The sequence below is a fragment of the Opisthocomus hoazin genome, chromosome 1, assembly GCF_030867145.1.
Source record: "Opisthocomus hoazin isolate bOpiHoa1 chromosome 1, bOpiHoa1.hap1, whole genome shotgun sequence".
Taxonomy (NCBI): Eukaryota; Metazoa; Chordata; class Aves; order Opisthocomiformes; family Opisthocomidae; genus Opisthocomus; species Opisthocomus hoazin.
This window is the reverse complement of record NC_134414.1, coordinates 23408658-23420064: the sequence shown is the minus strand read 5'-3', so window position 1 is coordinate 23420064 and position 11407 is coordinate 23408658. Positions and strand designations below refer to the sequence as shown.

General features: G+C 49.8%; 1 protein-coding gene across 2 annotated transcripts in view; it reads left to right on the top strand.

Annotated features, from left to right (window-relative positions):
- Positions 1–1312: 1312 nt before the first annotated feature.
- EEF1AKMT1 (EEF1A lysine methyltransferase 1) overlaps positions 1313–11407 on the top strand; it is a 16059-nt gene continuing 5964 nt past the window's right edge. Inside the window, exons 1-2 of one of the 2 annotated variants that reach the window (XM_075418962.1) lie at positions 6903–7303; positions 10879–11106. In XM_075418962.1, the coding sequence (XP_075275077.1) occupies positions 7299–7303; positions 10879–11106 (233 nt within the window). In that variant the 5' untranslated portion in view covers positions 6903–7298. Of the gene's footprint in view, positions 1410–6902; positions 7304–10878; positions 11107–11407 lie in introns of those variants that run through there. The other variant, XM_075418971.1, reaches the window with a different exon arrangement.

Sequence of the window (11407 nt, the reverse complement as noted above, 5' to 3'; positions counted from 1 at the left end):
CTGTCATCTCTACTGGTTTCTAAATGGAAGAGAGGGAGAGGTAAAAAGTGTGGGGATCTGAAGGAAGAATCAGCCTTCCCCCACATCCTGCGGTGGCAAGAAAATGATTCTCTGATGCCTACCTAAGCTGTGCTGCAAAAATATTTTCTAAGAATTTAGTGTTTCTGTCTTCCAAGGAAATAGTTCTGCTCTGCTTGTAGCTTCCCAGTGCTGAGCCTGGGACTTTCCATTCAGCCACAGCAAAGTGTGGCAGCAGGGTAAGATTCAACAGGTTGTAGGTAAAATAGCAGTCTGTTATTCAACTCGCTGCTGATAAGAACATCTGGCTCTGGAGAATACAAGGACAGTCTGCTGTTGGGTTAATTATAAATAATCTGATGGGCCACCTTCTATGAGTTGGTTTATGGGGAGAGAGTCACTGAACAATAGGAAAACAATGTTATGAAAACACTTTTTACAAATTACCAGACTTATAAAGAAGGAATGAAAAAACACCAGTGGTGAGGAAGTTCTTACGTTTTTGGTTTGCAGCAATATGAGGTGACAAGAAGTACCAGACAAGCGCGTTGTGCCTGCACAACATGAGGAACAGGGAGATGAGAAGTTTGTATGCCCAAAGGGAACGATGTAGTGAATTAATTGAAACCAGGAAGGTACTTTAAAACTTCCTGTCTTCTCAGAATATCTAAGAAGCAGCTCAGCTTGTGCCCGTATGCAAGAAAGGGAGCTTGTTCCAACTTAATAATGCTTAATTTGAAGGGAAAGACTGGACAGGAGAGCAACAGTTCGTGGAGCTAGGCTGGTACTGAAGTCACTCGGCATGCATCCGTGGTTTCTAACTCTAACGTGACTGACTAGCTATGGCTGTTTAACTTGAGGTATATCCTACCGAAAATTCCCGCGTATGTGGAAACAACTGCTTCAAACCAGGCGCGTTTCCCCTGGGCCAGACCCCGAGAAGCCGAGGGAAGGACGCCTGAGCCCGGCGAGAACCAGCGCGGCGGGTGAGGAACCCACGCCGGGCGGCAGCGCTGAGGCAGCTCCCGGCGGCGGCTCTCCCGCACGGTTTTGCGCAGCCCCCGTTCCAGTCGGAGACCTCTCTGCAGACGGCTGCGAAGCCACCCGAACGGCCGCGGGGGGAGAGCCCCGGCGCGGAGCAGCGCAGCACTCCCGCCGCCCCTCCAGCCCCCTCAGGCGGCCACGCGCCTGCCGCGCACCAGACCGCGCACGCAGACGGACTCCCACCGAGGCGAGTCAGCGGCCGCCAAGGGGCGCGAGAGGCAGGGCGGAGCCGCTCCGCGAGCCGCCACCGGTAGGCGCGCACGGCGCCGCCTCAGCCCGCTCCAGCCAATGGGGGAGCAGCCGGCGGGGCGGAGCAGGGCCGCGTGCGCGGAGGGATCTGGCGGCCGGTGAGTGGAGCGGCGCTGAGGGCTCGGTGTGGGGAGTAGTGCGGCCTGGGGCTGGTCGTCTGCCCGCCTGCCTTTGCTCCCCGTGAGGGCGGCGGGGCCGGGGCCCGCATCGTCCCCGGCAGCGGAGGGGCCGCGCCGGGTGCGCGCCAATGGCGTTAGCGGGCCAGGGAGCCCCTCCCGGCGGGGCGGCCTGAAGTGTCCGGGGCCGGGGAGGTGCCGCTGCCGGCTCGGCAGGGCCCGCTGAGGCGGGAGGGTAACCCGCCCCCAGCCCTGGGCCTGCGCTCAGCTGCCCGCCGCTCCGGGGCGGCGGGAGGCCGGGGAGGGCCTGGTGGGCGGCGGTGGGCTCGCCTCTCCGGCACCGGGGCGGCAGGGGCTTGCAGCAGTGGGCGGTCGAAGCCATTAAATAGAAGAAGGAACAGGGAAAAAGGGCCTTCCTCGGACACCGTCGGTGCTTCGCGGTTGACGTGCAGGAGGGTAGCGGCGGTCCCGAGTCCAGCCCGTCTGCCTCTCTCACTGGGCTTAATAGAAAAGGTTCGCGTTGGGCTGGAACGCGTCGTGCTTTCCCTCACCTGCAAGCAGCCGCCCAGACCTCGGTGTCTGAGCCCAGCGCAGAGCCTGTCTGCTCAGTAGTCCTCTGAGAGTTTCTCTGCTGTAAACTACCCCGTGTCGCTCTGAAGCTCTATGAAATGTCACCGGCAGGGATTCTGTGGCTCGGCAGCACCTTGTGTCCAGAACCGGCTCCTTCGGATTAGTTTGTTGGGTCTTTTTTGAACCAGGCTTTTGCCGCCCACACTTGTTGCCTCCTGGTTCTTGTCTTGGAAAACAGCAGCTGGTCTCTGCCCGTGGTGTTCATGCCACTCATGATTACAGGCTCCGTCATAGCCCTTCTCAGTTGCCTCCTCGTGCTCATTCCCCAGCAACAGCACTTCTAGCCTTTGGGTGTCCCACTGCCCCTCTTGATCCTTTGCTAGTTTCAGTATGTTCTCTTCTTTTAGTAGAGGTGAAGGGACCAGAACTGCTGTTTAGTTTTGTTCTGTATGTGCTGGTATCTTGGAGCTCTTGGCAGATCATTTTAGATTTCTGTGTGAAGTTCTACACTTTCTCATGTTCTCATCAGACACCTTTCCCACTCGGGCAGGAGACTGCAGAACTCCAATGTGTGATACTCCAAAAACATCATGTTCGTGTTTGGTGGCACACAGCCAGAAAAACACATCAAATGTTAGAATTTTTTAGGAAAAGAGACTGTAGCAGAAAACATCATAAAATGACAGCACTAACATGTGATCACCCATATCTTAGATGTTGTATAGACTTCTAGTCTCCTCATCTCAAAAAAAAAAAAAATTACATTGTAAGTGTTAAAGAAGGGTGAGCAAATGCATGGTAAGACTTTTGTCAGCCAGTCATGGAGTGGATTGAGGCCCTTCAGGCTAGAAAAGCACCAGCTTGTGGAGTGAGGGAAGGGAGCTGACTTACTGGTGTCTGTGAAATGGCATGTGGAGTGGTGTGGAGAGAGTGTGTAAGGGCTCAGACATTTGCTTTCTCTTCTGATACGTGAAGTATTTGCATCACGTGAAGCTAGTAGCCATGTTCACAGCAGGAAGAGGTAGTTATTAATAACATAACACTTCTTACCAGCCAACATTATAGATTAAAAAACTTTCTGTCAATTTCAGGGATACTGGACAAGTGTCTCTAAGAGAACTGCATTCACAGAATAAATCACTTCAGATGCAGAAACAATGCCCTTAGTGGAAAATGGTTAAAGGCTGAGAGAGTACAGAGTGAGGAAGTGTCACATATACGTGCCTTATCTCACTCCTGAGACAGCTGCTTTTGGCCACCTTCAAAATAGGAAAATGATCAGTATCAACCCTTGTTCTGAACAAGTACAGCTTTCCTCTTGAGCCAGTTGCTGTGGATGTTAACGTAAAGTTCTTGAGACTTAACCCTGAAATGGAGCTGTTCCTGGATCCATGGCAGGTGAGCTGCTCCTGGTTCACAAATCCTGCCTTGTCCCTCTTTCCCTACTCCACAAAACCCTTAGTACATAAGAAAACTGCTTCAGGTTTGTGTGCAAGTTTGTCAGTTCTGCTTCTCTGACGTCCCCTGGCCTGGCCGTCCTGTTCAGAGACCATTCTGTTTCATGGCACGTGGGCCTGAAAAACTTCAGTATTTTAGTTTTTCCCAGCTGACTTCAGGGGAGCAAGCTGGCGGCCTGTGCTTGAGGATTACCTCTCAGATGTTTGAGAAGTTTTGATTTGTATTAGAAGGCTACAGAACAGATGTAGATATGGCCTAGCATTTCTCCGTTTCTTCTGGCTAGACCATGCTAGCTAGCAGGAGGATTTTTTTGTCTAAATTACTTTAGACTGATTTATTTCATACACTTTGCCCTGCCAGTTATTCCTGTAAAAGTGCATTTGGTGATACTCCCAGTATCTTGTCAAATCATTGACAATCAGCTCTTTTTTAGGATTTAAAGATCTGAAAAATTGCTTCCAGTAGGAAAGATCCTTTCTCTGTCTGGGCATTTACTATGGTTGGGACAGACTTCCTCAGCACCTGTGTTTGGGTGAGTTTGGCCACCCCTCCGACTGTTGTGTGGGGGCTCATGATAACTATCTGATGCAAGTGGTGGAGGAACCAACAAGGAAAGGCGCGCTGCTGGACCTTGTGTTAACAAACAAGGAGGGACTGGTGGAGGATGTGAAGGTTGGAGGTAGACTCGGCTGCAGTGACCATGAAATGGTCGAGTTCAGGATCCTGCGTGGAGGAAGCAGGGCGATAAGCAGGATCAAAACCCTGGACCTCAGGAGGGCTGACTTTGCCCTCTTCAAGGAGCTAGTGGGAGGAATCCCGTGGGCCAGGGCTCTCGAAGGCAGGGGGGTCCATGAGTGCTGGTCGCTCTTTAAACAACACTTCTTCCATGCTCAGGAGCAATGCATCCCCCTGAGAAAGAAATCTAGCAAAGGAGGCAGGAGACCTGCATGGTTAAACAAGGAGCTTCTAGCGGAGATCAGGTGGAAGAGAAAGGTCCATGGAATGTGGAAAGAGGGGCAGGCCACTTGGGAAGAGTACAGAAACGTGGTGAGAGCATGCAGGGATGTGACGAGGAAGGCCAAGGCCCACCTGGAATTGAAGCTGGCAAGGGATGTCAAAAACAACAAGAAGGGCTTCTTCAACTACATCAGCAGCAAAAGGAAGGCTAGGGACAACGTGGGGCCGCTGCTGAATGAGGCGGGTGTCCTGGTGACGGAGGATGCGGAGAAGGCAGAGCTACTGAATGCCTTCTTTGCTTCAGTCTTCAGTGCTAAGACTGGCCCTCAGGAATCCCAGGCCCCAGAGGTAAGAGAAGAAGCCTACAAAGAGGATGACTTTCCCTTGGTCAAGGAGGACTGTGTGAGGGATCGCTTAAGTGATCTGGATGTCCACAAATCCATGGGCCCCGATGGAATGCACCCACGAGTGCTGAGGGAGCTGGCGGATGTCATTGCTGAGCCACTCTCCATCATCTTTGAGAGGTCCTGGAGGACAGGAGAGGTGCCCGAGGACTGGAGAAAGGCCAATGTCACTCCAATCTTCAAAAAGGGCAAGAAGGAGGACCCAGGGAACTACAGGCCGGTCAGCCTCACCGCCATCCCGGGAAAGGTGATGGAGCAGCTTATCCTGGAGGCCATCATCAAGCAAGTGGAAGAAAAGAAGGTTATCAGGAGTAGTCAGCATGGATTCACCAAGGGGAAATCATGCCTGACCAATCTAATAGCTTTCTACGATGACATAACTGGCTGGGTAGACGAAGGGAGAGCCGTGGATGTTGTCTACCTCGACTTCAGCAAGGCTTTCGACACAGTCTCCCATGATATCCTCCTAGGGAAGCTGAGGAAATGTGGGCTGGATGAGTGGTCGGTGAAGTGGATAGAGAACTGTCTGAATGGCAGAACTCAGAGGGTTGTCATCAGCGGCGCTGAGTCTAGTTGGAGGCTGGTAACAAGTGGTGTCCCCCAGGGGTCAGTACTGGGCCCAGTCTTGTTTAACTTCTTCATCAACGACCTGGATGAAGAGTTAGAATGTACCCTCAGCAAGTTTGCTGATGACACCAAACTGGGAGGTGTGGTAGATACACCAGAAGGCTGTGCTGCCATTCAGCGTGACCTGGACAGGCTGGAGAGTTGGGCAGAGAGGAACCTGATGAGGTTCAACAAAGCCAAATGCAGGGTCCTGCACCTGGGGAGGAACAACCTCATGCATCAGTACAGGCTTGGGGTGGACCTGCTGGAGAGCAGCTCTGCGGAGAGGGACCTGGGAGTGCTGGTGGATGACAGGTTAACCATGAGCCAGCAGTGTGCCCTTGCTGCCAAGAAAGCCAATGGGATCCTGGGGTTCATCAAGAAGAGTGTGGCCAGCAGGACAAGGGAGGTTCTCCTTCCCCTCTACACTGCCCTGGTGAGGCCTCATCTAGAGTACTGTGTCCAGTTCTGGGCTCCCCAGTTCAAGAAAGATGAAGAGCTACTGGAGAGAGTCCAGCGGAGGGCTACGAGGATGATGAGGGGACTGGAACATCTCCCCTACGAGGAGAGGTTGAGGGAACTGGGCTTGTTCAGCCTGAAGAAGAGAAGGCTGCGAGGGGACCTTATAAATGCTTACAAATATCTGAAGGGTGGGTGTCAGGAGGATGGGGCCAAGCTTTTTTCAGTGGTGCCCAGTGACAGGACAAGGGGCAATGGGCACAAGCTGACGCACAGGAAGTTCCGTCTGAACATGAGGGAGAACTTCTTCCCTCTGAGGGTGACGGAGCACTGGAACAGGCTGCCCAGGGAGGTTGTGGAGTCTCCTTCTGTGAAGATATTCAAGACCCGCCTGGACAAGGTCCTGTGCAGCCTGCTGTAGGAGACCCTGCTTCGGCAGGAGGGTTGGACTAGATGACCCACAGAGGTCCCTTCCAACCCCTACTATTCTGTGATTCTGTGATTCTGTGATTCTGTGATTTAGATCCCTGTACGTGTTGAGGAGCTGAAGCTTGAGCAGAGTGCAGTACCTCCGTGGTTTCAAGGTAGAAAGGCACGTGTCCAGCCTTTTAGTAACTTTCCAATCCCTGTGATCGGGATTTGCTCACCTCCAGGCAGGTGGTTGCAGCCCATTCCAGGTGATTTTCATTAAGATTACACACCATTGTCCACCTTTTCTTGATACGTTTTGCAAATGCTGTAGATGATGAGCTGTATGTCTCACTTACTGACTTGGGTAGCTTACGAAAATCCAGACAACTATATTTAACTCTGTTTCATGCTCTCTGTCTTTATATCCAGGTTGCTCTAGAAAAAAATCTTTGCTGAAGTTGCACACGCATGTTTTACATACTTGGTAAAAGATCTAAGGGGCTAGAAGCATCCTCTTCCTCCCTGCTCTCAGCGATGAACAGGGTGGCTTTCCAGTTGTATTCCTGTTCCTTGGCCTTTCAGTAATCTTTCCTTTCCCCTTCAGCTAAGGGACATTTTATTACAGCGAGATGACATCTGTAGGGTACCATAAAAGAATAAGCATTGGAAACTGGCAGAACAGCAACGTGTCCTTCTGCTTGTACGCTTACCAATGGGATTTCCAAGGTGTGTGGGCATTTGGGGAGGCCTGACTTACAGACAGGAGTTACACTGACGCTACCTCTTCGGCAGAGGAATGTTAGCCAGTCACCTTTGGTGCAATCTGTTGGTAAAAGCTCTGAAGAAGCAGTTGTGTATTTTACAATGAGAGTATTTTTGAGGTGGCTTTGTAAATGTGGATCCCACCTCCTGCCTGCCTTCCTCCATAGAAGAGGAGCTTCGTCTCAAGTAGCACTGTGGATCTAGAAGGATCTGACCTCTGGAGCAAGCTACGTTTTCTGTCTTTATGAGGTGAGCAATGGTGGAAGGGCACATGGAGCACTTGCCTCAGCTGACCTGGCGACTGCAGGTTTCCAAGCTTCTCTGGACAGGGGCACACAGTTACAATTGGGCAGAGAAGCCACACTCTGTCTCAAAGAGTACTGGTTTTCACATCATCGTAACTTCATAGTTACAGGTGGACCAGATGTACAGGGGACCAAAGACTGGAGGAATTTTTGAGTAAGTTAATTTTTCTATAGTGTTCCTTCTAACAGTTTTTTTTTTTCCTCAACTTTAGAATTGGGCTATATAAAATGAGAGTTTTCATACATGACAGCTGAAAACCAATGTTAAATACGTACAGTATTCTTGTGTAGACAAGGTCTGGGAGTCTCCTGTGCTACTATTTTCACTTGGTATTATCTCTTTTCATTTATTTTTTGTTTTCTTTAAAGAGCTTTCACTCTATAGTGCTGCCATTTACCTGAACAATTCACCAGCTAATAAGAGAGAGGTTGAGCTGTGCGGAGGGGAAGGGACTAAGGAGGCACCTTAGGCACCTCCACCCCGCTTGTCCTGCGCCTGCGGCACTGTGTGAGCTGTTGGCCATGTGGTGTGGTTGTAGTCACCTCGCTTTCCCCATTTTATGGGTAGATCTGGCCCTTTAGAGGTCAGTCGCATTCAAATTTGCCATTTCACGGTATGAACACAACCCTGCCTGCTCATGTTCCACTCTGTCTCTGGGAACTTGCCCCCTTTTTTTCCTGCTTTCCTTTAGATGAACTTTGACTTCATCATGAGTCTTATTTTTCCAAACTCTATGCAGTGTTCTTGAGCTGTTCTTGGAGATCTGATTTCTTTATTGTTCTGCTTTTTAATTAGGTGCAAATGCAACACTTAAGCTAAAAATTAATAGTAAAGAAGATTTGCTGTGTTGCTAGTTTTAAACCTCGTATTCCTATTAATACAAGGGTTGAACATAGGTCGTATGGCTGTATCAGCCATGCACATGTTCTGAGCGTTCCAAATCCCACATGGCTCTGGTAGAGAGTCTGTGTGAGGGCAGAGCGCAGGCTGCTCCAGGAGGGACCTGGGGCCTGGGGCAGGCATGGGTGGGCCACCCAGACCTCCGGGGCCGTGGGAGTTCACAAGAGGTTAAAGGTTCCCCAAGCGCCAGAGGCACGGGGGGCTTCTCTGCTTTTCCCGTCTTCCCCCAAAACTTCCAGGGCTGGTTCCGGACTTGAGAGCAGTGAACTTTCTGGGAGGGGTACAGAGGGGCTGTCAAACAGTAGAACTTTCTACTCCCTTGAAGCCAAAGGAATTTGCAAGCCTTGTTCACATAAACTCACTTTAATAGTTTTCTGATGTAGTTCTGGAGCATGAAAATGTCTTCATGCTAATGACCTAAGACAATATGAGTATGTTTAGAAAAATACCTTGAATTTTGAAGGTGTTCTTAATAGATGTACATAGCATTTCTACCATATGTTCTGAGTTACTTCTCCTTGCAACCTCACAGTTAATTATTGCTTGGTTCCTAAGGCTTTAATTTACAAGCTGAAAGGAAGACTATTAAAAAATCAACTAAAAAATATTTATAGAAAAAAGATGTCTATGGCTTTATGCCTTTTTATCTACTGAAACAATGGATAATGCTTCATCAGCAATTTTATCTGTGAGGGTTTCATTTCATGGGCATGGATTTAGTCCTCGCAAATGCCTATTTGGGCTCACTGGGCATAAAATCAAAATTTCAGCTTTTAACTGAAGAACTGCAAGTTTGCAGCTGTTCCAGCTTCTTAGTGTCAAAGCACAGACGTGTCCTTGCCTAGGGGATAATAGCAAACCAGATTACTACATGTATGATGCACTTAATAAAAAAGAAAGTTGTGAGATGAGGAGTGATTTTGAGCTTCTAACATCTGTCCTAACGAAAAACGTTCTTGTATAAGGCCGAAAATGGATTGCAGCACTGCATATTGTTAGAGCATTGTTGCTAGAAACTGTATTATCTGTGTGAGCTTGCAGTCATTTTTATGGTAAATACTTTAAAAGATACATAATGTAATAATATAAAATATTTTAAAGCATTTTTGTTGTATTCAGCAAAAAACTAGGGACAAAATCAGCCGTTTTGGTTTTGCTAGGTAGCTTGACTCCGGAATTCTCCCCTTGCGTGAGGCTAATGGCATAGGTGGGTGTTCAGGCTCTGAAGGATTCCCAATTTGTCCAGTCTGGCCTGTGAAGCCAGCAAGTCTAGAAACGGTACTGTGGAAAAGCCAAGCACTTTACTCTTACCACATGTAGGTGCTTAGCATGTCAGTGGAATGGCAGAGTGATTATTCTAGTGAATGCTGAGGAGTTACCTCACAGTGGCAGGTTAATGGTACCATTTTTCCAGCAAGTAGAGAGAAGCTGTGTTCTAGGAAATGTCTTGAAAGCTCTGCTGGGGTGAGCAGCCCAGAGGGAAGGGTGGAAGGGCAGGATACCGCGAATCCTGGAGTGCTCGTCGTAGTGCAGGGAATGGGGAGAAGAAAAACTGGGAGCAGCTGTACTTCAAATTATCCTTAACTTCTGAAGTTGCACACCGTTCAGATGGCACACGGTGCTCTCGGTGACTTCTGCACAAAGACAGGCAGGCGTACGCCCATTGCCAGGTTCTGTTAAAATCATTGCTCGCATGCTAGTTCGTAGATCAGATGCAGAGAAAATGGGTTTCTTGAGAGAAGACTCTTTTTCCAGTCTTCTCCAGTACTTTTCCCATGCTGGGTTCCTGTTGTCGTGCTCTTCGTTCCACAAGGTCTCTTCTGGGCTTGGCCACCTGGGGCGAGCAGGCTGCAGTGGCACTGTGCAGTATGACCCGGTGCCAAAGCTTTCTGAACATGGCTGCACTTTTCCCGTAGTACGTACCGTGTCTTTTTGATGGGAGTTATGTCCACGTTCTTACACACTAATTACAGAGCTTCTCAGTCGAGTAGCATTAACGTTAGAAAAACATCTTCTTGAGCTTCTTGCCTGCTTTTGTTTGTAAAAGGTTTCAGAGGAATCTTTTTATGGCGTGGAAGTTAAAGCCAGGTGATGCTGATCCTAAAATGCTAGTTTACTTCCCAGTGAGTCAGAATTGTGTGACTTTCGAACATGGGAAGGAGTGACCAATAGCTATCATCATTTCTAGGGGGGAAGAGAATAATTTCTGTAGGATTTGCCAAATGCACTAAAGGTTGTTTTTTTCCTGCAAGCTGATATAAAAGGGTGTACGGATTCAGGAAATCAAGAACTGTAATGACAACTGTAAAGCCTTTGACACGGTCCCCCACAACATCCTTCTCCCCAAATTGGAGAGCCATGGATTTGATGGGTGGACTGTTCGGTGGATAAGGAATTGGTTGGATGGTGACAGAGGGTGACGGAGCCCTGGAACAGGCTGCCGAGGGAGGTTGTGGAGTCTCCTTCTCTGGAGATATTCAAGACCCGCCTGGACAAGGTCCTGTGCAGCCTGCTCTAGGTGACCCTGCTTCAGCAGGAGGGTTGGACTGGATGACCCACAGAGGTCCCTTCCAACCCCTAACATTCTGTGATTCTGTGATTCTCTGATTCTGTTGCAGCCAAAGGGTAGTGGTCAACGGCTCAATGTCCAGATGGAGACCAGTGACAAGTGGAGTCCCTCAGGGGTCCGTACTGGGACCGGTGCTGTTCAATATATTTATCAATGACATGGACAGCGACATCGAGTGTACCCTCAGCAAGTTTGCAGATGACACCAAGCTGAGTGGTACGGTTGAGACACCAGAAGGACGGGATGCCATCCAGAGGGACCTGGACAAGCTGGAGAGGTGGGCCTGTGTGAACCTCATGAGGTTCAACAAGGCCAAGGGCAAGGTCCTACACCTGGGTCGGGGTAATCCCCGGTATCAATACAGGCTGGGGGATGAAAGGATCGAGACCAACCCTGCTGAGAGGAACTTGGGGGTGCTGATAGACGAAAGGCTGGACATGAGCCGGCAATGTGCGCTGGCAGCCCAGAGGGCCAACCGTGTCCTGGGCTGCATCAAGAGAAGCGTGGCCAGCAGGTCGAGAGAGGTCATTCTGCCCCTCTACTCTGCTCTGGTGAGACCTCACCTGGAGTACTGCGTT